This window comes from Podarcis liolepis (genome assembly GCF_965112155.1).
Source record: "Podarcis liolepis genome assembly, chromosome: 6".
Classification (NCBI taxonomy): Eukaryota; Metazoa; Chordata; class Lepidosauria; order Squamata; family Lacertidae; genus Podarcis; species Podarcis liolepis.
The window spans coordinates 42,797,022-42,824,928 of NC_139559.1; the positions used below are offsets into that span (position 1 = coordinate 42,797,022).

Genomic DNA, 27,907 nt, shown 5'->3' on the forward strand with positions numbered 1-27,907 from the left:
AGCTCCCATCAGCCCCATGTCAACATGCTATCTGGGACTGATGGAAGTTATAGTTCAAAGCCTCTGCAGTGCACCAGCTTGGCAAAAGCTGCACTAGGCAATATGATCACTGCAATTTATCCAGGCAGATAAAAGTCACCATCCCTTACTGTGATTGCAAATAATTGCTATTAGCACAGTAGGCTGATGGAACATGCCTTGGGCATATGATGCATGCCAGAGCTGCTTGAAGTAAAGGGAACATGTGATTGTCCTACCTCAAAAGGGGAGGCTCCAAACAGGCAGCATTAGACTGGGTCTTCTACATCTATGATTGGATTAAAAGAGGCCAAATAATTACTAGGTTTTGAGACTATCTAGCACCTGACCTTGAATGCTTCACTGATAAGCCCAGTCAGGAAATGAACACTTGTCTTTTAGGAGGATAAATATTGGTCCAACGTGTCCTTCATGATCTCGTGTTTCCTCCCTCCTATTAGCAGGCAAGGCCAATTCAAGGTTTGAAGGGGTCCTTGGCAAAATGTCTTCCCATGATCCTTGCAGCAGCAAGTGCTCTGATGGAGTGGCCAGTGTAAATTCTCACAATGACCCAGCGCTGACACATTATGGGCACTGTGGAAAATTTCAGTGGCAAGTCCAAGACCTCAAATGGGGGCTAGTTTTATGTCCCTGGGTTCTGAGTCTTCTTCCCTTGGCGATTCTCCAGATGGCTTCTCCTACCATTCCTCCACGTCCAACCAGTCCATGACAGCTGGCCACCATTGCTCCAGGAAGACAAAACTAGGATTGTAATGATAGTGCAGTGCGCCTGTGGGGCTCTTGAATCCTTGGGGATGGTCCAGCCCTTTCCCCAGAAGGTGTAAGCTTTCTTTAAAAGAAAGCAAGGCAGCAAACTTAAGCACACTTACCTTGGAGGAAGTACAATTAGGTTCAATGGACAACTCTGGGATGGTGCCACATAACTTTAACCCTTTTACTTGTGGATATTTAAAGGAACTCATGCATTCCCTATTCACTTAATTGTATTACCCATCAGGCTACCTAGATTTCTCATCTGGCTATTCTGCAAGCATTACCTCTCCCACCCCTACTCTACCATACTACCAAGTTTTTGGCTGCAGCATTAGTTGTATGAGGTCAAATGAGCAGAACATCTCAAGCAATCTACTACATAGTGGAGTGGCTCCGCTGCCATTTAGCCAGACAATTTCCTATGTTAGTCCAAACAGTTGGATGTGTTCACATCTGCAAATGCACCAACACCATTGGGTGAGTTAAGAGGGGGCACAAGTGGGACACTATTTAAGAGCCCACAAGCAAGGCCTCAGGCTGCCCAAACATGGTTCAGTTCTTTGGGACTGCAAGATTCAAGGCCAGAAACTAACCACATGTGAACAATCTCTTCATTTTTACTCCTTTCCACCCTCCCCTGAAAGCTCACAACTTGACACAGCTGGAGACGCAAAACATACCAAGAAGCAGAAGAAATGGGCCACATTTTTTATTCTTTTTATTTACAATTAATTTTTAAAAAATGCTTGCCCATGGACAACGGATGGCCTCTCACACGCAGGCTGGATTTGTCAGCGACGGACTGTGGAGGACCACATGACGGCGACAGACACAGAAGACAAGAGGCAGTAAATATTCGGCACTGATATCTATTGAGGCTTTGCTTGGTTTACGCTTTTTAATTGTTTTACTGTATTTCTCCTTTTTCTTTTTGCCAATAGATTGAGGCAGTGATCTGCTGGGTCCAATTTCTCTGTTTACAAGCAGCAAATAGCCTGAGTAAACAATCCCAATCCAGTTTTCTAGAAATCATGAAGCCAACAGACTTGTTCAGAAAGTGGGCAAGGCCCAAAAACAGCCAACAAACTAGCCTCCCTAAAGATTTTAGACTGTTTTTTGAAAGGACACACCTGCTCAGACAAAAAAGTATTGTGGCCAAAATGAATGATAGGATTTAAGGCCAAGGGAAGCAACATTGACTTCACGCAAACTGGCGACACAAAAGGCAGCAGCTGCAACTTGCACTGGGGATTCACTGTGAAACATTGAGCTGGATGTACTGCCTGCCTGCTCATGGGTGCCAGAGGTTTACTTTGCAACTGATCTGGACCCCCCCCCCAAAAGCCCAGCTACTTTTCTGCTCAGACTGGGGACTCTTATATTCACTTTCACTCTTCTGGTTCTCTTATGGCTATTCCTCACAAACCTGTGCACTTCAACTAACATGAGATTTATTCCATCAAAACTTGTAATATTTGAGTTTCTAGAAATAATCCAAAGTCCCCTTTATGCAGGCTGCTGTGTAACCACCAAAAGGAACTTCCGGGCTGACCCCATTAAGATGGATAGTCTGCCAAGAATTCCAGCTTGATGGCTTTGTCCATCTGAAATTTTCATCTAATTTCAGGCTGTCATCGATTGGCTGTTTGAGAAAACACGAGCCATTGAGTCCTCTAGCTGTTATACCTATAATGCACACCTATGCTGCAACACTAGCAGGGACACATGTATCTGTAACTTGCACTGTACTTGCTAATGTTTGATGAAGCCCATAGCATATACCCAACTATTGATGCTGTGGCCTTTACTGCAGCCTTGTTTAGTCTCATCTTGTGTGAAAAAGGCAGGGACCTGCTGGCCAACCCTGCTCCTGCAGTCATGTCACCATTCCCAAGAATGCTGAAAAGGTTGGAAAGTGAATTTCTGCAGTGAAGACCACCCTGTGTGCATGATTGTTCAGGGTCCTACATCACATGCAGAAGCTTCACAAATGCAGGAGACTCCCCGCTGCATGCGTTTGCTCTTCAGCTCATGGAAAGAAGCATGCATGGAAACAGTGACATGACGGAGAGGCAGCATTAAGACTCATGTGCATAATAAACTGAATGCCTGAACAGGGCTTCCTTTTTGGTCTCTAATAGATCTTGGTCCCAGGATTGCCAATGAAGTATTACTTGGGAGTGACTGTAACCTGAAATCTCCAAAAGTTCCTCTATCACTCATTTGTCAAGAAACAGCAGCTGCAAATCATCGGCAGATGATGGAACAGGGAGCGTGGGCAGTGGTGGGCTGGTTGAAAGGCACAAAAATGGCAGCTTTCACATCTACCAGGTTATGGCACAAAAGGAGCACAGGTCACACGCTAACAAGAACCACACAGGCCACAGAATTCAGACAATGACCAGGTAAATAATTGATCTGCTCTTTTAAAGGAAAGTCCAACAACCACAAGTAATTTGGCATCATTGTATGGCAGCATAGGAAAAACAACCATAATAGGAAACTGCTCAGCTATAACATCTGTATCTCACTTGCAATTTGGGAAGCAACGATGACCTTGCTGTGACCCTGCAATCATCCTGCTCTCTGCCAAGTACTTATTTGGCTCAGGTTTTTAATCACAAAGGGATATTATTACAAAGAATTACATACAAAGAAAACCATGGCCCTTTGGAGATTCACAGGCCTGCTTGCTTCTCTCCCCAGCCTGAGATTACACTAACACATTTCCCTGCTCTCCAAAACAGCAAACTTCTCCATTAGCATTACTTGACCATTCGTTTTAGCATTATCCTGGCCTGATTTAAATGAGACTGTGTGCACAAAAGCAAAACAACCCCGGGCAGGATTCTATGGTGCTCAGCACATTTAAAACCATGAGCCTACCTGTGCATGCCAGCAGTCTGTGTTGTTGTGTAAATGCTACCCTTGCTGAATCCGTTGCATGGGCTGAGAATCCAGTGGCTAAATCCAAAAAGAGAGCCAGGCTCCCTCATCTTTAATAGTGGTGTTGAAGAGCTAAGCTCATCAGGTGTAACTTATCATGCAAACAGCACCTGATGACATTCCTGCTCTAAAAGGTGCAGGAGACTGGCCTTGTTTCCACAATTGACCACCCTAGCAGAGAACTGCTTTCAATAGGCCAGCAAGCTATGCGAAGCCCTGCATAGGCAAGGGCTTTTCTCACAAATCCAGAGTCTCATTTAAATCACACTGCTGAGAAACTTGAAGAATGGCGCTTGGTAAGCAGGAACCACCAACGAATAGGAAAGTAGCAGGGTTATTATAATTTCCCAGACTTAATATAGGAGCAAGGCTTCAGTTCCCTCATTCAAGAAACTGAATTTGAGCAGGTGCTGCCTCTTGTCGCGGTAAGGCAATTAAAGGAGAAACACCTGTTCAACTTTCACTTCTAGGTCACTGTTAGAAACAAAACTAACTTTTTGCAGTTGTTCCTTATCCAAATGGAGAGCTTTTGATCAAAGCCCCCTCCGTTATCTACACAGAATGTCGACTTAAGAAATGTGTTTTGGAATAAGCTGGGGGATTTGCTTCCAACAATATTTTTGGGATGAAAAATGTTTGATCATAAAATACAAATTAAGTGAAACGGACCAGTTTTCTAGCTTGCCTGATCCACTGAATCTTGCCCTTTCGGTGCACAATTCTCCAAGATGCAGAATTCACTGCTGCTTAACCCTCTTCCCGCATGAGCAGGGTACAGACTGGATTCTTAAAACATTTATATCCCGTCTCACTAGTTAGGTTTGGAAATGTGGGGGCTTCTTTTGCTACTATCCTATAAGGATTAGCTGCATTGTTGAACCATTGCACTGCACTATGAAGTAATCCTACTTACACTGAAGGGGAGTACAGCTGCAATCCCATAATCACTTAGCTGGAAGCAAGTCCCAATGAATTTAATGGCAGAATGGGAGTTACTACTCAGCTGTCATGTATAGAATAGAGAGGAGGGAAGAAAAGCAAGATGTTAAAGTTGCAAACGTTTGCTGTAATAGAGATTTTTTATTCTTCCTATTAAAAAAATGTGGTGGAGCACAATACCCTGCATAGACTGAAGACATTTTGCATCTCATTTTGCTGAATGGTGCGGATTGTTTTAGACCCCCCCACTTTTAGCAGGTACCCCATGGAAGTTGAAGGACATCCATTTATTTCACCATATGTGCATCATGAAAACGTATTGTGGCTCAAGGAGAATGATCAGAACACTTTTTGCCAGGTTTTTTATGATGAAACATAGGGTGTGATAAGTGCATGTATCTAGCTCATTCAATGCCTGATTCAAGAACATGCTTTCAAAGCGCTCAAACCACAAGTGTAATATATGAACAGATCTTTTCATCTTACACTCAACAAACCTACTGAAATGGAGCATTGTATTTTTGCTCCTGTGGTACTTTCTTAGAAAGGATCAGAAATGCTAGAAATAACATTGATTTATTATTTGTTTACAGATCTTAACTGCTGTAACTGGAGGAAGTTGCTGCCTTGTGTTAAGAACATTTATTATCCATGTTGTTTCTCCACCTTTGTGGGCTTGTGATTAAAAATCCACCATTTGCAAAACACTGCATGCTGCCTTTCGCCTGTTGAAATAAATTACCATTTGGATTTCTCTCTGTGCTGGCATGCTGCATTGGCTAGTATTTGATGGCTCTTTCTGGACCTTGCAGAGAGGTGACAGAAGTGGCAGAGGTTTTGTGCAGCTGTGCACACTGGATATTGAAAACGTCACATCAATTTTAGTTATATATATTTTTTAAAAACTGTTTTCACACTACAGTTTTGTTCCAAGCCAAACTTTTGCATTCCTTCAGGTTCTCCTTCATCTCAGCTTCAGTAGATGATCAGTGACTTCAAAAACTGGTGGGACATATATTGAAGACATCACGGTTACAAGTGGGCACAGTTTATTCTCTCAACGCACTCACGCACTGTTTTTGCTCAACAGCAAAAAATGCTTTATTAGTTCAAAACTTTTATCCCTTTCCCCGCCTGTTGCACCTTAAAAAAAAAAATTGGCTTGATTTCCCCATCGTGGTTCCAATCAGCATTACCTCTGCTTGGAGTTTCAAATGTTCTGGAAGAAGCTCATTGTCAATCATTCCAATCCCTCCCTCCTTACCCCTCCCCCCAAACAAAACAAAAAATTCTTCCCAAGAACCATATAAATACATGCAAAACATTGTACATAGAGATTAAATAATATCAAAATGCAATTACAGATCAGGTGCACTTTAAGCTGGACTCTAGAATATGGCAAACACATCAGGGTACATATTGCTTTGAAACCACCATTTGTTTATGTCATGCATACCACATAATATTCAGTCTTTTGTTTTGTCTTTTTTTCTTTTTTTATACAAAAATACCAGTGCTTATTATACTAGTTACTGGAAAAAAGGGGGGAAAAACATAAATTCTAATCTGCATGCTTCTTTAGAAAAGCCTTTTCATTCAAATAAATATATACACAAATATCTATTCCAATACTGTATATATATTTATTCATGGGCAGAAAAAAACAAACAAGTAGTCTTAGCCATGGGTTCATCAAAGGGCACATGAATTCGCAGATTTTGCCCCTTTTGGTTAGTAGGGTTATTACCATGACCGCAGAGAGTGTGAGAAGGACCGACATGGAAGCTACATTGCTTCCAATATACGATTGAAGGTGTTCTAAAGGCAGAGTGGACAAGACAAAGAGAGAGAGTTCTCGTCATAGCCATATTCTCTCCTCAGTGGTGCAGGCAGCTTGTCCTTCTCTCATCAAGGTGCTCTGCTGAGGAAGAAGAGCCCTTGTCCAGAGTTAACCTTGACCGGTGACCTCTCGAGCAGGTGTGAAGAGAAGATGATGGTTGGCATTAGGCTTCCAAGACCTCCCTGCTCCTCTTTAAAACTGTGGCTGCGATCAGCTTGCACCCAAGCATTTGTCTTAACCTCAACCAAAAGGAAGAGTAGACGGGGATGGAGAGGGGGAGATGCTGTAAAGCGGACACAGATCCTCTCGGTGGATGAAGGGGATCTTGGGATGTGGGCCATTTAAAATTAAAGGCATTAGGAGTCTTCAGTGAACTTCAGCTCCATCACGATAGAGCCTTGTGTTGATTTCGAAGAGAAGAGGCAAGTGAAAACACAGGCAGAGAATTCTAGTAGTAATTCAAAATTTGCCCTTAAGCAAGACTGATGTCTGCTCATGACTGCCCATGGCTAAAATTACAATTAGATTTGTTTTCCTTCTGTAGTTGTCTTTTTGTGTTTCAAAATAATATTATCTTAAAACTTATTGCACAAAACTTTTGAAAAAAATTAAGTCAGATCCCTGTGCGACTCAATAAAAATAACCAATTACATAATTCTAACTCCTAAAAATGGATAGTCTTCATTGCACACAGGAAGTGATGTAATGTCTTTGGTACCAATCTGCCAATTTATTTAACAAAAAGAGAATAAATTCCTACGATTAAGAACTGGATGCAAAATTATGTCCAGGGTTTCTTTTCTCTCTCTTATAAAACAACAACAACACAGCATTCCAAGGCAAAGTAACACACATCACAGGATATTACCTCATTTCCTGTCTGGCATGGCACAACCTTGAATTATCCCCACCCCCCAAGGATCACTCAAATGGCAGCAAATATCTTCCCGCCCTTCATGGTATGTTTCAGAGAAATTGCAATCTATCCCCATCCCCGAAAGGCAGATCATACACAGAACTAGGCTTCGCTGCGTGGATTGCCTTACATGGATGCTATCTAAATGCACATAAAAGGATGCCTTGTGGACTTAAAACAACAGCAGCCCTGCACCAGGTGCTGATCTTTGTTGAACTGGTTTTACTTATCTTTCCGCTAAGACGTGGCTGGTGCAGTCAACCTTTGGCAGTGCTGTTCACCTCTTTGGGGAGATGGTGGTAGTGGCGACTTAACTGAGGTCTCCCTTGCCCCTCCATCCCCCAAACAGGTGATCCATGCCGTGGAAGCCCAAAATGCTGGCCATTCATTTTGGGGTGTGTGTGTGTGTGTGTGTGTGTGTGTGTGTGTGTATTCCTACATGACTGTGGATTGGGGCTCGTGCCTCATATCTTCAGCACTCTTTCTCGGCCACATGTGTTGTTTTTTTTTAATATTTCCTGAATAACTTAAGCCAGCCAACTGCTGCCAGTTATATCAATGAAACTAAAATAGGAAAGAAAGAAAAAACTAAAACCCAACCTACTTTACATTAAGAATGTTATGCACAATAAACACTTATACTTTAAGCAACCAGCCATATCAACATAATTTATATAAAAAACATTTCTGTATAACACAACTGATTTTTTTTTTTTAAGTACAAAGATGGCTGTTCAGAGAAAAGGAAGCCGACTGGAGTCTGGCCCATCACTAAATTCCAACCGCCAGCCATGTGACTACATTCCACTGCAGTGACATAACTCAGCAGTTCTGTTTCCTTTAAACAAAATACATATGGCTGACTTAAAAATATCTGTTTCTGATCTAAAGAAAACTATATATTTTTTGCATAATATTTATATAATTATTTCCCCACCTGCACCCTCCCTCCCGAGGAAGCTAGACACACAAAAAGAAAAACAGTGGACTAAAATGTAGGCCAGACCCCCTCACCACACCGGTCAATTACAGATCTCTGGGAGTGACTTTGTGAGGGCCACGTTTTCTTCTTCCAAAACATGTTTGAGGTAAGGAAAAATATTAAAGAAACAACAGCAAAAAAATTATCAGTATCCCCTCCCACAAATATTTATGCAAGCGCATAACACCACTTCTTTTTTTTTTTTGCAAGTTTTTAAAATAGAAAAATGACCTTTGAAGCAATGTAATCTTTAGAACGTAACTAAACAAAAGTTTTTCTTAGTCTTGTTTGATAGGTCACGCAGCAAGAGATGGCAGTTTCCCTCTTTAAATTCCTCCCGATGTTCGGATGAATGGAAGTGAATTTATCTGGAAGGAAAACAAGGGTTGTGGGGATGGAATGGTGCCTTATTTGCAATTAAGATGGTCACTGATGGTTATTTCTCCCCACCCCCCCGAGATATTAGCAGCTCCTTGCACCTAGCACTGAAGTCCTCTTTACACCAGCATTGGAACAGAAGATCTACTGAGAAGGGGTTTTCACAGGTCTACCTCAAACTTGCAATGGAATTCAGGAATCAACCCGCAAGGCGAAGGGGTTTTGAGTTTAAAAATGAAACCAAAACACTCAATTAAGTTTCATTTTGCTTGTTTCTTTAAGGAACACTTATCTCTTGGCAAAGTACCGTCTCCCCACGTGGCAGGCGGTGCTTTGGGCAGTGCTTAGACAAGGCACAGGAGTTTCTGCTGTGCGTTCTTCCAAAGGAAAGCTGTACACTTTTGAACGTCGGGATGATGGCCAGAAAGGAGATACAGCTACAAGCAACTAGGCTCTCTCTTTGCTTCCAGGCAGCACTTCCCAGGTTAAGCATTCTGTGGTGACCCATCACACCAAGATTTGCCCTCGGTTTTTAAAACTGTGGATACCCATGCTTTACACTCTCTCTCGTACAAACTGGCCCTCACTGAGATATGCTCTGAAGAGTTTCAGCAAGTTCCCCATATGGCTACGCACTGCAAGGCTGTCGCCCGACTAGCATCTTAATACTAGGAGATGTGTGCTAAGATGAGGATGACGCCCCCTCATTCAATGCAAGAGCTGATTTACCTTCTCCAGCATTTTTTTATTGTTTTTAGGCAGCTTAAGCCGCAACATCAATTTTGGGGAAAAGATGCAGGCCAGTTTCAGTGAAATGAAAAGGGAAGGCACTCCTAATGAGAAATGTGGAGAAGCCGTATTGCTATGCCTCATTCAAATTATAACTGAGGAAGGTGCTTTGTGATGTAACTAGGCCCAACTCCATAGCACCAAGTCATTTGCAATTTCACAAAGGCCTTTGCATTCCTGTTACACTATTAACTCTTCAGCACACAAAATGCAAGAGAAGCTGTAGTAATAGCTCATTACTAGATCTGGCCCGGCCCAACTTCTTTACATTTTGCACTGTCTGAGGAGCTACCCCTCTTCCCATAATAAGCCTTCTGAAAGTATACAGCGACCATGGCCTGGACTTATGCAACGTTATTTGGGATCATTTATTATTATCAGGCGTGGAATTGGGATGTTGACCTTATAGGGCCAATGACTTCATTAATCTGAGAGTCAAAATAGTAAAACCCTAAAGTCAAATTGAACAGAAATCACCTCAGCTAACACAGAGTGCCTATGTGATCTGCTCTTAATTCATATACAACTCATTTCCCCCAGAGGCCATGTTTCATTCCCTCAGAGAAAACAGTGCTCTCATAACTCCTTGTTGCTTGGCCTTCTTCAAGCCACATTGTTTAGAAGATATTTTTAAGACTTTAAAAGTCACTCTTATCTCTGGTGATTGATACCACCATGGAAACAGAGAGAGAGAGAGAGAGAATACACAAACAGAAAAATGGTAAAAATCAGGTACCATTCCCTCTCCCCTCCCCCCCCCCCAATGGAAGACTGGGTTCACTTTCATGTCCAATACCTGATTCAGATCCCCCTCTAATAATGGCATCCTCTTAGTGCCCATCCCTTCTCCCCAAGGGCACAGGGAGGCATCTAAGATTCAGATTCTGCACATAAAATAGAGCTATCCCCACAACTGCACCATCTGATGTTGTACACACAGCTGCTTTAAGAGAATCTGAACCTTGTTTCTTCATGCATGCAACTTCAACAAGGGAAAGTGACTGTTACAGACACACAGAACCCAACTTGAAGGAACAAGACGTATCAAAGCTGGCAGTTTCTCTCCTGAGAAACTCTCTCAAATAATGGTTGAGAAAACAATGGTTGAGAAGCAAATCTCTAGCCATGTGGTACTGTGGTTCCTGCGGCTAAATAATCATAAATGGGGGTGGAGGAGGGAGAGAGGGAGGAAATAGGCATATATGTATTAGCACTTAACAGGAAGTGGCTGCAGTGTATGGTCAGATGTTGGTGCCTAAGTTGCATGGAGGGGGCGGAGGGTGGGGAGAAAGAGGAGGATCAAAGTTCAGAGGTCAAACTGATGTTTCCAAGCTGTGTAAAGGGCTTTCTGGCTCCGGAATGGTGTCCTCAGCTGTATCGCTGTCCACTGCATTGTTATTTTTGTTGAGGGGTGAGGACTCGCCTGGGCTCTCCTCACTTTGCTGTTTGAGTTCTTCAGCTTCTGGGTCTTCGTCAGTGCCATCAAGGAATGGGGTCCGAGGCTCGTCTTCCTCCAGGATGAACTCTGGGTGAGTCATGAAGTTATGAATGGAGCTTCTGGATTCGGGTTTCTCGAGGCCTTCATACAAGGAGCTACGGAACGCATTCACCACTTTGATCTGTATCAAAGAGGGATTGGGGAGTAAAACAAACAAGCAAAAACACAAAAGTGAGCGGTGGCCAGAGAGAGCTCTTCAGGACTTCAGGGGGAAGAAGAACTCAACAGGTATAATGAAAAACAAGAACAGCAGCGGCAGCAGCAACAACAACAATAGTAGTTTTCAACAACAAAAAAAGCTAAAATCAATCTTAAAAAGAGGACCTATGGAGAACCAGAATGGTCACATGGGTCAAAGGTCAGGCACTATGCGTGTGATGGGGCAACCAACTATGAGGATGCCTCAGGAGCTGCAAGAAAAGACATGTAACATTTCTAAGACAATAGCTTTGAAATGCATGGACATTCAAAGCACAACCATTCTCAAATGTGTGTCTATGTGTTCAGCAGCAACAACAACAAATACCCCCAATAAAACAGCTCAAAGTGGCAAGTTAAGACATGTACTCTTGCAAAGTGTGATTTGCTTCAAGGTGAAATTAGGCAGGGAAGCGGTGGTGTCACTTTTAAATTTCCAAACCTATAAAGATTAATTAGCTGAATGTGTCTCTCTCTCACAAACAAACACCAAAAAATTGATCAAGACCGTGTACTGCAGCAAATCCAAGCAGAATGCCGATAACGATGAATGTACCAGTGCGCATGCAAGAGTTAACCTGGTGATGGCTGCTAAACTGCAGGAGCTCCAGAACCATCTTACAAGTCAGTGTGCTTTGCAGTTGGCAGTGATTACTAACTGCAGACCTAGCTCTGAAGGCGTGGGGAACTGTGGCCCTCCAAATGCTATTGGACTACAACTCCTACCATTCTTAACTATTGGCTCTGCTGGATGGGGCTCATGAAAGATATCAGTTCAGCAACTGCTGGAGGGCCACGGTTCCCCTGCCCTTGCTTTCCTAGCATCCAGCTGCTCAGTACAGGAGCCGGTTCAGTGTTCTTGGCTTGTGGAAACCCTCACACAAAAAAGAAGCCTAAGGAAAGGACATTCAGCGTGTAGCCATATGGGCAATTTTGGCTGATCACAGACTAGACTATCTCTTCTCCAGCTCACTTTTCTGGTGCAGAGAGTCTTGGTAAGAAAGAAAAACTGAGCTTTCGATTCCCAAACATAGCTAAGAAACTAGGCTTCTACACAGATGGCTCTTTAACAGCAACGTCTGTAGCTCTAAGCACATTTGGTAGCAAAATATCAATGCTAATTTCCTTTGACTGCTTAGAAAGTCTCAGACTCAAACGCAGGGCATGCCTATCCCTCCAATTCCCATTTCAATCACAGTTTGCTCGGTCACATGAGTAAAGTGCAAATCACATTTCCAGAACAATGGAGTTGAGACATCTTCCCTTTACAGGATGAAGCATATTTTTGTGAAAGTCACGCTTACCCAGACAAACCAACACAAACATGGAAGTGTGATGATCAGAACTTGCGGTTCCCCAGTCTAATCATACAGGTATGAAATATGAATAAGTATATTACTTTCCGCAAAGCATAATGCATAAAATGCATCCCAACAGTATAATATATCACAATGTAATTTGTATTTTATGCAGAGATGGCTCACAATTAGTACCTTAAAAAAACACCATTCTAATTAATAACAGGTCCAAATAACTACCTATTTATCAACCAGGGGGAGGAATCCCCACTCCCTCTTTTAAATACAGTTATTTGTAACTTTGAATGCAAAGGAAGCAACATGTATCTGCTATTAACATGTAGGTTATGCTTCCGGTTCTCACCATCGGATCTCTAAATAAAGGAAGTTTTTACACTATGAAGGGGGTGGGGTGGAAGCTTTGTAGAGTGCTCTCAAACATTTGTAGTAGACCACTGAATTAACACATCTTACATGTGTGAGAGGTCTATACAACAGGAGGTAATGCAACTTGAACTGTGGTTGGAGCTATGCATACCCTGAATGCTTTGTGTACTGAAATACTGCTTGTTGCTTCTCCTCTCCTAACTGGTGTCAGGAAGGGGCAGGTTCTAATGGAGGCACAACAGGTAGAACTCACCCTGGCCCACAGTCCGGGTTCTGGACCTCTGCTTAATGAAATACCTGATTGGGGCTGGGGAAGATATTTGCAGGAGTTTTCAACACTGTTCTCCCATATGATGCTTCGCCATTGCATATTGCTATTTCTCTTCTGCACTTTGCTGAGGGGAAGGAGGGGCCAGCACACAAGATATGGCTGGGAAATATGCTGCCCTGAGCCTAGCTACATGGCACCTTTGAACTAAGTTGTTTCCTATGTCCCGGTTCGTCTCAAGATGCTAGCCCCTCTTTAGGTGTTTGAAATAGGTGTGCATGCGCCCCTCACACCCTCTCTTCTCTTGATCACGTGTTTGGTGCCAAAGGTCTAAAGGGCAATTCTAACAGAGTTGAGCTGAATGCAATGGAAATCCTCTCTCTGACAAGGAACTCCCACTGTACAGGATGCCCAGTCATGGGGAGAAGTCTAACTGCATTCCACTCAACCCCTGCACTAACTATGCAAAGGGCAGGGCTGGTACACAGAGGTGTTGGGAGTGGTCTGGGTTCTGTGCACCCTCATCCGGTTTGACCCCTCACATATTACTTTGAATACCTGAAGAGGCATTTGTTGAACTTCATGAATTTTGTTGCTGCCAAGGAATGGAAGGTGATACTCCAACCCTTTTTTATTTTAATGAACTGAATGACTCCTGACAAAATCAAAAGCAGTTTGGTCTGCACTGAGTTCAAATACTAGAGATGTTCTATGCAGGTAGAGGAATGTTAAGATTCCTCTGACTGGCCTCCTTATTCAGCCAGGATCAGGTTTCCCTACCATTCTTTCTGAACTAAAAGGAACTCAAGTTGACTCCGCTTGTGTTTGCTCATGCTGCCAACTTCATTTTGTATTCATTGCAAAATAAAAAAATTCCTTCCAGTAGCACCTTAAAGACCAACTAAGTTAGTTCTTGGTATGAGCTTTCGTGTGCATGCACACTTCTTCAGATACACTGAAGAAGGTGTATCTGAAGAAGTGTGAAGAAGGTGTATCTGAAGAAGTGTGCATGCACACGAAAGCTCATACCAAGAACTAACTTAGTTGGTCTTTAAGGTGCTACTGGAAGGAATTTTTTTATTTTGACTATGGCAGACCAACACGGCTACCTATCTACTATTCATTGCAAAGTTCTGCATCTTGCCAGAATGGTTCTCTGTGCTATGTTGCAGCTGAATGTTTTGCTTATCACAACAAAATGTCACAGTAACTTTGCAACAAGTAACTCTGAATCATGCTATCTGTTGTGCCAGCAAGGATATACTGTCCACTGAATAATAATAATAATAATAATAATAATAATAATAATAATAATAATAAATTTTATTTATATCCCGCCCTCCCCAGCCGAAGCCGGGCTCAGGGCGGCTAACAACAATCAAATAATCAAACAGTCAAATAGTCACACAATCTAAAAATATTTCATTATAAAAATTAATTAAATCAAATTGATGGCAACCAATTAAGCAAAATTCTGTGCAGGTTGCCAGAGGAGGGAGTCAGGCTGCGCCCTGACCAAAGGCCTGGCGGAACAACTCTGTCTTGCAGGCACTGCGGAAAGATGTCAGGTCCTGCAGGGCCCTAGTCTCTTGTGACAGAGCATTCCACCAGATTGGAGCCGCAGCCGAGAAGGCCCTGGCTCTAGTTGAGGCCAGCCTAACCTCTCTGAGGCCTGGGACCTTGAGGATGTTATTATTTGCAGACCGTAGGTTTCTCTGTGGGGCATACCAGGAGAGGCAGTCCCGTAGGTACGAGGGTCCTAGGCCGTATAGGGCTTTAAAGGTTAAAACCAGCACCTTAAACCTGATCCTGTACTCCACCGGGAGCCAGTGCAGCTGGTATAGTACCGGATGAATGTGATCTCGCAGCGAAGACCCCATAAGGAGTCTCGCCGCGGCATTCTGCACCCGCTGGAGTTTCTGGGTCAGTCTCAAGGGCAGCCCCACGTAGAGCGAGTTACAATAATCCAGTCTGGAGGTGACCGTCGCATGGATCACAGTGGCTAGGTCAGGGCGAGAGAGATAAGGGGCCAACTGCTTAGCTTGGCGGAGATGAAAAAATGCCGCCTTTGTTATAGCTGTAATCTGCGCCTCCATAGAGAGGGAGGTATCGAAGATTACACCCAAACTCTTAACGGACGGTGCTGGCACTAATTGCACCCCCGCAAGAGATGGGAGTTGCCCCCTCGATCCCACATCGTCCCGCCCCAGTCAGAGGACCTCTGTCTTCGAAGGATTTAACTTCAACCGGCTCCCACGTAACCATCCAGCCACAGCTTCCAGACATCTGGTCAGTGTGTCTGGGGCAGAGTCAGGATGGCCATCCATCAACAGATAGAGTTGGGTGTCATCAGCATACTGATGGCAACCCAGCCCAAAACTCCGGACAAGCTGGGCGAGGGGGCTTGTAAGGTCATGGCCTCAGGATTGCTACTCTGAGTATAAACTGATTTTAAGAACTGCCTCATAGAATCAGTCCTGATCTAGCATTCAGTCTCTGCTGGAGCAGCATGGCATAGTCTGTGCCAACCATCACCTGTTGACTGTTCTCAAGATCACACAACCAGAGACATATTCTGCTGTCATGGCTCATAATCATCACCACCCTATTAAAAAGAAAGACGACTTTGTTCTTTGGTCACCTGAAGCAGCCATTCCATCTGGCTACTAAGGAGGGGGGGAAGGAGGCAGGCCCACCATCATCTGGCAGTAGCCATTATATATCAGTTTGTAGAAGAGGGAGGAACAGAAGGTTTGCAGGGCCGCTCCACTGGTTCAGTTGAGAGATCAGCCACATTTGGCTCCTCTTCTCCTTGAATTGGCTTTGCTCATTATGGGAACACTCGCCTTTTATCCTCCTCTGCCCCCTGAAGCAGACCTGGGTCAGTTTCATGGGCAAAGAGCTATAAATATATAACAAAATCCTGACATGTAAAAAGAAAGATAGTCTTCTCCACTATGGTGAGATGTATTATCTTCCTAACTCATGAACATCTGTTGAAGCTGAATGTTGGAAGATTGAAGGCAGATAAAAGAAAGCACTTCCTTGCGCTGTGCAGAGTTGAACTATGGAACTTGCTCCAACAGGAAGCAGTGATGGCCACCAACTTGGATGGGTGAGAGAGCATTCATGGAGGGCAAGGCCATTGATGGCTATGTTCCACATCTTCTGTCAGAGGCATGATGCCTTGGAATACCAGTTGCTGGAAACTGCAGGTGGGCAGAGAGCTGTTGCGCTCATGTCCAGCTTGCAGGCTTCCCACAGGCATCTGGTTGGCCACTGTGAAAACAGGATGCTGGACTAGATGGGCCATTGGCCTGATCCAGGAGACTCTTTGTATGTTCATGCTCACAGCGAGGATCAAGCAGCTGAAGCCGAACTTAAAAATAGGACTCTTCTAACTCTCTTGATGGTTAAAAGGGGTGGGGCACCAAAACTACTACAAGCAAAAGGACACAGAGCTTGATCAATAGTACCAGAATAATTAAAGTCAATGGTAGCTTTAGTTATTAGATCACTCAGAACCAGGAATCTTGAAGCTGCGTGTTCCTGTAGCTTCAGTTGCACTTCCGTTACTTTTTGAGAATAGGTTATTGTAACCAAGACCTCATCTCAACACTCCCATGCATTTTGCATGCAGGCTCCTCTTCTTTTTAATATTATGGGGTGGTGGAGGACACAATGACTTTTTAGAAGTGGTTGGGGAAAAAAAAAACCATTTCTATCCAAGAACTTGAATGAATGATCATAAAGTTAACTTTAGCCAGTGCTATTTCTCTAGAAAAAGAGGTGCTGGAACTCATCACGAACGCCTCCCTTGTTCTCTTATAATGGCAATGGTGCCCACCTGAGAGGTGACGGAACTGAGTTCCGGCTGAAAAAAAACCCTGACTTTAGCCAACATTACAGTAACTTATACAGTGGTGCCCCGCAAGACGAATGCCTCGCAAGACGGAAAACTCGCTAGACGAAAGAGTTTTCCGTTTTGGAGGTGCTTCGCAAAACGAATTTCCTATGGGCTTGCTTCGCAAGACGACAATGTCTTGTGAGTTCCTGCTGGTTTCCCCCCTTTTTCTAAGCCGGTAAGCCACTTATCAGCTGATCCGATCAGCAGATAAGCCGCTAAAAGCCGCTAATAGCGATAATCCGCTAATCCTTCAATGGGCTTGCTTCGCAAGACGAAAAAACCGCTAGACGAAGAGAATCACAGAACGGATTCTTTTCGTCTTGCGAGGCACCACTGTATAAATTTAGGATCCACAGCCATTGGGACCTCTTTATTTGTTTGGCTTTACATGCTGTCTATTTGAGTCCACCTGCTTGAGTAGTTCTATAATAGTAGAAAGAAAAAGTTCCTCAAGGACAAGGGTTTTCACTTCAGACTGCCTTTCAATTTTTATTTTTATTTTAAAAACCACACACACCAAATATCCTCACGCAGCTTCATTAGGCTGCCCAGTCAGTTCATGTAGGTAGACTAACTGATATGGAAAAATCTGGGATACTGGCCTAGTACGTCTTTAATTAATTTTTTTTGTTTTCGTTTTACATAGTTTTCTACATTTTAACTTTAACCATTTCAAACATTAAAATAAAAGGTTCTTACAAACCTTCAGACCTCCTTCCCTCCCTCCATGGGTTCCATATTTAAAATAAAGCATTCTGCATCTTTTACCACTGACCTAGTACATGTCAGAGGGTAAAGTACTTTACTTCACCTATGCCAAAGGTGTGCATGCTACAGATGAAGCACAGGTAGAAAGTGTATCAAATTATTTATTTCCTGCCTTTTGGTCCTAATAGGAACCTCTAAAAAGGCCAGTGCCTTTCCCCCCTAAAAAATGTTTAGGGGTACTCTCATTTTCCTACTCATATTGAAATACTGCCCCTTGATGAGGCCAAACTTAGATTCACAAAATGTTTAGGGGTATGCGTACCCCTGCATACCCCCAGGGGAAAAAAGCACTGAAAAAGGCTAATGGCAAAGCTTCCTGAAAAGAAGTTTTGTATTTTGTAACACATGTAATAATCAGATCCATCACCAAGAGAACAATCAATTAGTGTGATCTATGCCAGTGTTTCCCAACCACTGTTCCGCGGCACACTAGTGTGCCGCGAGATGTTGCCTGGTGTGCCGCGGGAAAAATTAAAAAATTCGAAAGATTTTTTTTTTAAAGTCAAATTTTCAATTGGGGCGCCGTCACTAGATGACCCCTGGGGTTCCCTCCCTCCCGCTCTGCGCCTCCCTCCTCCTCCTCCGCGGAGGCCCTTCCAAGGCTTGGCGGCTGCCACTCACTCACTCGCTCGCCCACCCGTCCCTCCATCCCTGCACCCGGCCTCTCCCCCTCCGTCCCCGGCGCAGGGGCTGCCGGGATCCGTAGTCCCCTCGCCCTTGGGCTCCGCGCCCGCGCGGGGTGCGCAAACTACGTTTCCCAGCGTGGCCTGGCGGGCCGGGCATTTTGTTTGAAGCGCTCTTCTCCCGGCCATGGAATGAGCGCAGCGGCGGCGGCCGGGTGGGCAGGGGCTCTTCCGCGCAGACCCCGCGCAGCCTGCCTGTGCCCCCGCGGAGATCAGGCGGCAGGATGGAGCCCGGGGATCCCCGCGGAGGCGGAGCGGCAGAGAGAGCCGGGAGGGCGAAGGGGAGCCGGGGGGGAGCTGCTCCCCGAGCCGAGCCCGGGGGGAAACTTCGGCGTCGTTGCGCCGGGTGTTGGAAGCGGAGGCTGGCGGGGGCCCCTCACCTGCAAAACCTGGTCGCCTCTCATATATTTTGTGCATTGCATTCATCGCCCGCTTTCTCCTCCAAGGAGCTCCCGGGGGCGCGCGTGGTTCTCCCCGTGTTATCCTCGCAACAACAGCCCTGTGAGGTGGGTCAGGCGAGTGGCCCAAGGGAGCACCCAGGGATTGTCCTGGCCAGGTGGGGTGATTTGAACCCTGCTCTCTGCCCGGTCTTCGTCCTCATTTAGCCCCCACATGTGCATGACTGTGCATGACTGAGGTTTCCCCCCCTCGTCTTGGCTATGGTGTGAGTCTGTGCTGTTAATTAATGGGGTTCTGCCTTCGGAGAAGATGAGCCAGCCCTCAAGGAGGTGATTATGTAATTTGCTAGCAATTCATGTCCCTCCCGGCGTGAAGCTGCGCGCTGACGTCACGGGGCTGTAATGGTGGTGTGCCTCGAGATTTTTTTCATGAAACAAGTGTGCCTTTGCCCAAAAAAGGTTGGGAAACACTGATCTATGCTAATTGATTCAGTTCTGCTGCTGTCTGCTCAGGGCTGGGTTATTAACAAACAGGGTGAAAACAGAAGCATTTCCCTCTTTCTTCCGAGTGGAAGGAAATAGGATATATGTTCTTTAGCTACCTTCTGAGCACTTGGCAAGCCATAGTTCCTTTAGAATCTTACCTCTTCTTTCTTGAAATGAACCGGGAATCCTTTCACATGGTCTACAATAAGCAAACCATAGAGATATGGACACACCACCCACCCCTTTTCATGTACTCATGAGCTCTTCCTTTTCTAAACCAATCAGCCTTCACGAACACAGCATTTTGGGACTGGTGACTTTAAACACTGTAGAACTTTCCACCAGGTATTAAGAGAAAGAAGGAGAGAGAGAGAGAGAGATGTAGCTTTAAAGAGTAGCAGAAGTCAAGTAGGAAACTGCATAGGTAGTCCAAAAAGGAAAAGGATAGTTTTTGATGCAGTTGTTATAGAACAAGAAACCATGCTATCCACACAGATGTTACACTTTCTTTTTCCTATCAAGCCCTCTTCAATCAGATAAAAATTAAGAAGTACTATTTTGTGTGCTGTTGGCACACTGCCACTGTTGGCAGCTTCTTTTGCTGAATGTGATGCATATAACCTGAGCATATTCTTTTTAATAAACTATTACATGGATGCACATATAGATAAGTAAATGGCAACAGCTGCACTTCTTCAGAAACCCCGGGGTATGCATAAAAATAAAAATGTCAGTGTTGGCTACGTGCAAAATGTAAATGATTAGGAAAATTCTCCTCCTTGAAACACTGGTCAAAAAGAAAGGAGATTAAAGCAAGCAAATCAATAAATAAATAAATGCTGGAGAGCAATAAATATTGGACAGCACCTCTTAACATGGGGAAAAATGTATTATTCTAAATCAGCTTTCCCCAACCTGGTGCCCTCCAGACTTTTGTTTGGGACTCCGGCTCCCATCAGCCTCAGGTAGCATGGCCAACAGTCAGGTGTGATGGGAGTTGTAGTTCAAAACATTTGGAGAACAGCAGATTGGGGAAGGCTACTCTAGAAGCATAGATGTGTATGTGTGTGTGTGTGTGTGTGTGTGTGTGTGTGTGTGTGTTTTAAAGATAACCTTTCTGGGCAATATATGTATATTATTTATAGTACAGCAAAGCACATAAATGACTGCCCCAGATGAATGAGAAAAATTAGTAACTGCTGTTTTATGTAAATATTATTTTGTATACCATCTTTTCACACCTGCCATCTCTTTGCGCAGGAAAAGTTAATGCGCTCTTTGACACACCACATTATTGGTTTACCATAAACACACCAATCTGGGTCACTTTGCTCCTCCTTGCTTTCACTTGGAGAGAAAAAAAAGCCATGATCCCTGGATTTACGAGTTACATTTGAACTAGGAATTGTGGTTTCTTTCACTCCCAACAAACCACGGGAGGCCAACATTTGTTCTTGGATCAACTATATATATATTTTGTAAGAAACCATAATCCCTGGTTTGGACATAATGCTAAGACAGGGTTCATGCCCAGAAAGGTGCATTCATAGGAAATCATTTATGGGTTGCTGCAATATGTGAACTGGACCAATGCCTGCATTTGTAGAAATCCAATTTCTAAACAACTAAGCCACCCAATTTTGTGCACACAGGCAAAGTCTATTCCAGTGTAGAAGCAGAACACAAAGTTTAGCTTCAATAAAGGACTTAAGTCTGGCTTGGAAGTCTAACTAAAACAGAAGACCCACATAAGTCTCTGTGAACCAGCAGCACACTGACATAAACTAAAAGGCTGTGGATTTTACGCAGATTACATGATATGCTATAGAGTGCTAAAACAAGCTCCCGGTTTTAGATGACTGAAATCCCACCCCAATAATAGCTCAGTGTTGATTACAAGAGATTCTTCCAAATCAAGAGCATCTATGCTATGCTTCATCTGTATGGTGACAGAACATATTATATATGCACCCCTATTTTATTTTTAAAGGAATGAGATGTTTGCATAGAAGAGGAGGCCTGATCTATCATTCTCAGAAGTGCCTAAGGACTCAACAGCACCAGCAGACTTTATCAGTCCTACCTGATAATATTAGCCTTGATGGAGAACCAAACAAAATCTTGAAACTGATGGTGCTAAGCCTGCTACCCCGAGACCTTCTCCTGATCTGAATGAGAGTCAGGTGCTAACTGCCTAATCTGAAGCATGTTTATTCCACAGTAATTTCCATTGAGTGCAATAAGGCTTATTACCAAGTAAAGGTGCACAAGATTGTAGCCTAAGCCTTCCAGAACCCTTCAAGGGCAAATGCTGCTTTCAATTAATCCCTGAATAGCTCAGCTGATAGAGCATGAGACTCTTAATTTCAGGGTCATGGCTTCAAGCCCTATGTTGAGTGAAAGATTCCTGCATTGCAGGGCATTGGACTAGATGACCCTCATGGTCCCTTCCAACTCTACAATTCTATGAATTCTATGAAATTACGATTAGAGTAGGAGGAAAATAATATCAGCAGGAGCACTTCCTGTTGAAAGCAAGACAGAGACATTTGCCCACCTCTATATTTAGCTGTGGCTGATAACTAAACTACCCCTCCCCTCTGCTGTCCCCCTAATAAGAGCATCAAACTTTCTGGGTACCCAAATATGGGAGTCATAATTCTGTCCTGCAAGGAGGAGAAAGACAAAAAGTTGCAATAGAGTAGGAGATAAAAACAAACAAACAGAAAAAAGAACCAGAAAGAACTAAAAGTTAAAAGATGCAAGAACTTTAAAAAAGTTGTATATAATATATAAACAGAATGGCTTTTTCCCGCACTTCCTCCCAGTTCTCAAGACAAGAAACCATGAATCAAGTTATAGGTTAAAAGAAAAGGGAAAGAGAACAGGTTTGGTTAGGTCTGTGCGAGTGCCCTTTGGTGGTTATTAGGAAGTCATGCATTGAATAGACTATCACTCACTGCCCGCAGGAGGAGATGCAGCAGCAACAGCAGCAGCAGCAGCAGAAGTGGTGGGAGTGGAATTGACGGAGGAAAGAGCTACATGGGTTGGGCTAGAAACATTTTTTACATCGTGGTGTTGGCTCACGATGGAAGGCTGTCTCCTGAGGGCTCCCTGTAAAGAGGAGGCGCCGGTCTGGAATGTGTAAACTACGTCCATCTGCAAAGAATCAGAGAGTAAGATAGCTTTGTCCCACATTCAAAAGAGGAAAAGGAACTGGGAGAGTTGGAAGGGGAAACCGGGCAGACAAAGGATACAGATACAAACAGTAAGGAACCAAAGTGGAAGGGGAAAGAGGAAAAACCCAAGACATCCCCGTAAACAGTTTCAGCAGTTCATCCAAAACGTAGAGCCCCTCAGCCAAGAGCTCCCAGCCATCTCCTTTCTCTTCCCCAATTATTCCTGTGTTTGCAGCAGGTGCAGTATTTTAGGGTCCAACTACGTGTTATGTGCAAATGCATATAATGAAACTTTGCAGGTCTACATCTTGGTTGCTGTGGAGTGTCAAGATGGGGCAATGTGTAGTGGAGAAATTGCAGGAGGGAAGCCTAACTCCTACTTTTATTCTGGTGTTTATATTCCATCTGTTGGTTTTGTTGTTGTTTTTAAGCCTGGTTCCTGTAGCCTGCCCTGGAATTGTTATTATTTACATGGATGGGCAGCGTATAAATTTGTTAGGTAAGTATTAAAAAACCTCTTCCCTGGCCTCTTACTGTCCTGCCTCAATTCATCCCAAAGCGACTTACCCACCCCTCTTCAGAGCTCCAGATGCACATTTTGCAAAGGATAAATGTGCACCTGCAGAGTAACTGAAGTGGCAGGGGAGGGACAAATTTATTAAGCATATTTATATGCACACCACACCACAACTCTGTTACAAATCACTATTCCTAGGTGTTGCCCGAGTTTCATCACATGCATTTGACTATAACAGGTATGGGGCACCTCTGATGAACTACAACTCCCATGACTCTGACCACTGGCCATGTTGGCTGGGGCTGATGGGAGTTGAAGTCCAATAACATCTGCAAGACCACAAGTTTACCACCTCTGGTGTAGTCAAACCACTTTTGATTTTAAACGTGTAGGTGAGATGGCAGGTGGTGGGAATCTTATATAAAGGCAGCGGGAAGAAGGAGCATGAAGGCCGAAGTCTGAATGACCCAAAAGTGCAGCCTGCACATTGACATGTGTGGTGGATGTGTGGTGGGTTCTAAATGTCACCAAGGGACACCAAGGGCCAATAGCAGAAAACTCTAACCAGGAGTGGTGTGTGCCAGCCAGGCTTATTGCCAAGGTCCAGGCCCTGAATCAGAGTGGGTCATTTCGTTTGGCCAACATTAGGAAACAAGTCACATAACAACCAAGCTGGAATTAATTGCAGCAGCAGCTTGTCCATTCATCCCAAAGCAGAAAGGGCACAGCAACATGCAGAGGTATCACAAGAGCAGAAAGTGGTCTTTGTATCATTCCTGGTTTTGGAAAGGGAAGGGCAGAAAAAGCTGCTGCACTGGTACAACTTCCAGTTGCTCTAAGCACTGGCAAGTCATTCTATCTCAGCTGGAAATGCCTTTTGCTCAGAAGGGAAGGACTGTGGCTATTGCATCCTGGATGCAGACTGTTTCAGTGGTTAATCATGCAAGCAGTAAAAAGAATCCCCACTGTTTTCCTGAAGGAAGACAGATATAGGAGAATCTGCATTACCAGGAGCTTTGGTTTCCAGGTTCAAGGCTTGTTTGCTTAGATCTACATTACTTATCACATATTAAAAAAAAAACCCACAACCACTCAAGGTGTCTCACATTTGCATAGTGCTGGCTGTAGCAGGCAGCGTTGTCCATTCAGTGAACATGCAAAGCTCCATCAGTGAAACAGCTCTTTCACACACTTGACCTGGTCACTTCTTCCTTATTGACTTGATGAGGGTTTCTTACAGTTCAGGAAACTTTGCAATACCATATTATGTCTGGTTGTACCTACCATCATCTGCCATGTCTGGAGTACAGAGAGGAGCACTTCTGATACTGAACGGCTCTCCCTCTGAAGACTTTGTTGTGGACCAGTACAGGCAACTAAACACAGACACTTCTCCTCAAGTGATGCGCAACTCTGACCCAGAATGGGTCTTTGCATTCCTTGGAACTCACAGTGAAACATCCTAGGCAGTGAGTGACATGCAACAGTGACCTTGCCCATCTGATACAAGACAGCATCAGAACTTTAAACAACTAGATGCTGCGTCAAACTGTATGCCCACATGCAGCCTTTGGCAAACTCAGTAGGTTCGGTCTTCATTTCATCCTTTCCATGTGACTTGGGTGTGCGGATCAAAACAATATTTTTAAAACAATGCACAGTACAAAGAACCACATTCCAGGTGGTCACAGATCACAATGGTAAAATACATGTAAAATATAACTCATATCCAGGTCTCATGCAGACATTCACCCAAGATCATTTCGCCTCCTTCAAGGGCTTGGTTTCCTATCATGGAGGCAAGCAACTGGACAAATAGCAAATTTCGGTGACTTTTCAAGGCATACAAGGAAAGGGCTGAGCATTAACTTAGGACATCCATTCCACAAAGCTCAGTCCTCAACTTGCCCTCTGTCCCTTCCTCCTTTGGCTCTATCTTCCCCATCAATCTCTCCTGCTTACTGGGATACACCATACATTAGATTTGGCTTTTAAATACTAGTGCATCCCCTGGCAGGCAGAAGGAAGAAAACAGTGAAATTAGTGTCGCCTCATCTGTATTTATTAAATATATATCTCACCCTTCCTCCCAAAGGAGCCCAGGGTAGTGATTTATAAAAATTATGCGACACTATATCAGCATCTCTAGTATAATGGTAATAACTATCATGCAACAGTGAGTTGTCACCAGTGGTTAGGAAGGCCCCAGAAATAAACTCTCATCACTGAACTCAGAGTAATGACAAAAAAAATCCCATCTGCCCTATATATTTATAGCAATATCATACCATTAAAATAATAATAATACTGTGTGGGAGGGGTTATTATTTTTGTTTGTTATTATGGTATGTATTTTGTGTTTTTATATTGCAACTGTGGTTTGTGAAGGGTGTGAGCATTGTTAGGAGACTCCTATTACCTCAACAGAGCTACAATATTCAGAGAGATATTACAGTCAATCCATTACCCTGCGAAACTCTGCGAACCGTAGCTCTCTGAGGGGAATACGGGTCTTTGAACAACCCTCGCCAGCCTTAACGAAACACAGTTCCCAGAATTCTTTGGGGAAAGCCATGGCCGTTTAAAGTGGAATGATACTGATTTAAATGCAGATGGGGTCTAAGACTGGTGATGATTGCTGGTTGCATGAGGTTGCTACATTAGGATAGCCTTGAGATGACTAATTACCCCAATATGCAAAAACAGCCCAAAAAGTGAGGTCAGAGCCATTTCATTTGAAAGACAGTAGTGGAGCTAACCTTCCTTATATTCTTCTTAAAAGAATATCTTAAAGCAACAATCTAGGCCAGGTTATACAAGCTCAAGAAGATGAATGTTGCTGCTGGTATTTTTTAATAATCAGCCAGTCCTTACACCTTATGAAAGTTGATGTATTGTGGATGCAACCTTTGCTAGACATGAAACTGCAGCTGACTTCTGTTCTGTGAATGCCACTTCCTTGAGAAGAATCCAGAATCTAAGAATGTGCTTGGAGTCACAGTGTCTGCGCAACTATTGTAACCTTGTTTTCGGTGAATAGTTGTCAAAACACATTTTATAACTTATGAAGAAAAGGTTCTGGAACTTGGAAAGCCAATGCAAGTTTTTGCAATATCATGGTCTCTGTGTGTATATATCTGCAAGGAATGGTTAATGTTAACTTCATCTTCATCTGGAATCTTCAGGGGGACCTGCCCATGAATGAAGTGGCTGAATTTATTTTTACCATCAGAAATATCTGCAGCCTGGTCTGTGTTTGCTCCTCCAGAAGGAGGAAACTCTCTGCTGTGCTGTCAGCCTAAGTCCATGAACGGTGGCGAACACATTCCCCTTGATTTCACAAGGGCTTGGTCTTCCCTTTTGTGGAATCCTCCACAAGTAATGGCTTTATCCAAGTTCACTTTTAAGGGCCATGGCAAAAGCGGCAAAGGATTTAGTTTAAATCAACAGCAAGATAGGTTGTCCTTTTTCAAATATTTAGTGGGGCTGTAAAGATCTGGAGGCAAATTGTGGGACTCTGAGCAATGACCACATGCATAGCTCAGCAGGACTGTTATTTTTGTTTGCAAAGAATTGCATCACAGAGGCAGGGAGAGAAGGTTGGCATCAAATGCTCCATCTCTTCCTCTGCATGCAGAGACTTGCCTTGGAAGCAAGCACCGATGCTTAGAAAAAGCCCAGGTGAGTGCATCAGCTCAGCTGCATGTACATCAACACCACTAGCTCAGGCCATTGATTCCCAACTCTTCCAACAGTGTGAATGGCACATCCCTTTCCATGGCATGCAGCCCTGCTTTCACTGGGATGGGCTCTGATTATGGCAGGAGAGGACACAGCTATGAGTCGCCAATGGAGGCAGTCAAAAGTCCCTAGCAGGGGAGAAATGAAAACTGTACCTGAGTCTGTATTCTGTTGAGACCCCGGAACCAGAGAATCTGTCCTCGCCGCAGCTCCATTTCAGCATGGTCGATTTCATCTAGACCCTCAGTGAACTCCTCATCATTAATATCCTCCTTGTTAGTGCCATGGCCTGCCTCCTTCAGGAACTTCAGCTGTTTGTTTGGAATGCTGCTGATCACCTGAGACATAGAGGACACTCAAGGTTAATTCCTCCCTGGTTTGTACAATTTTGGGTCTGGTTTGTGACAATCATGCCTCCTTAATTCACTCAGTTCTGTGGCAGCACAGAACTGACCATTCTCTGCTTTAAAGCCTGGGTCTTTAACTCAGACATCTAAGGTCAGGACTGGGAAAACCTGTGGCTCTCTACTTGTTGTTGGACTCCAACTCCCATCAGTCCCAGCCAGAATGATCAATGGTTAATGAAAGAGGCAGACTTAACAACATCTGGAAAGCCACAGGTTCCCCATCCTTGATCTAAGCTTAAAGACTGCTATGCTTTTGGAGGTGAGTCTTGCCTTCATAAAGCACTTTGGACTATTAACAGCATCACCAAATTTTGCACCCACATAGCTGCAAAGTGTGTACTCAGAGGTATGGCGGGTGCTTAGCCTTCCTTTAACAACATGACCATATCTTGTTCAGGCTCACCTGTCCCCAAAGCAGCTCTCCAACACCAATGAAAACACACCAGAACCATTGGCTCAAGGTGAGTCCAGAACAGCTGAAGGGCTTCCCACCAAATTCTACAATGATGATCTGTGGCATAAGAGGAAAAAGAGCATAGTCAGATCAGCTTTGGTTTAAAAAAAAAAAAGAACCATGGAGGTACAGAAAG

The 27,907-nt window shown here is 43.9% G+C and overlaps 1 protein-coding gene across 19 annotated transcripts in view; it reads right to left on the bottom strand.

The window, feature by feature from the left end:
* Window positions 1-1,493: 1,493 nt before the first annotated feature.
* The window catches only part of ATP2B4 (ATPase plasma membrane Ca2+ transporting 4), a 166,076-nt gene continuing 139,662 nt past the window's right edge, over window positions 1,494-27,907 (bottom strand). For 10 of the 19 annotated variants that reach the window (XM_083508791.1, XM_083508808.1, XM_083508809.1 and 7 more), the window contains 3 exons: window positions 27,721-27,828; window positions 27,066-27,248; window positions 1,494-11,201 (listed from right to left, as the gene is read on the bottom strand). In XM_083508791.1, coding sequence (XP_083364917.1) covers window positions 10,896-11,201; window positions 27,066-27,248; window positions 27,721-27,828 — 597 coding nt within the window. In that variant the 3' untranslated portion in view covers window positions 1,494-10,895. Of the gene's footprint in view, window positions 11,202-22,433; window positions 22,633-27,065; window positions 27,249-27,720; window positions 27,829-27,907 lie in introns of all 19 variants that reach the window. The other 9 variants (XM_083508797.1, XM_083508793.1, XM_083508794.1 and 6 more) reach the window with 2 other exon arrangements.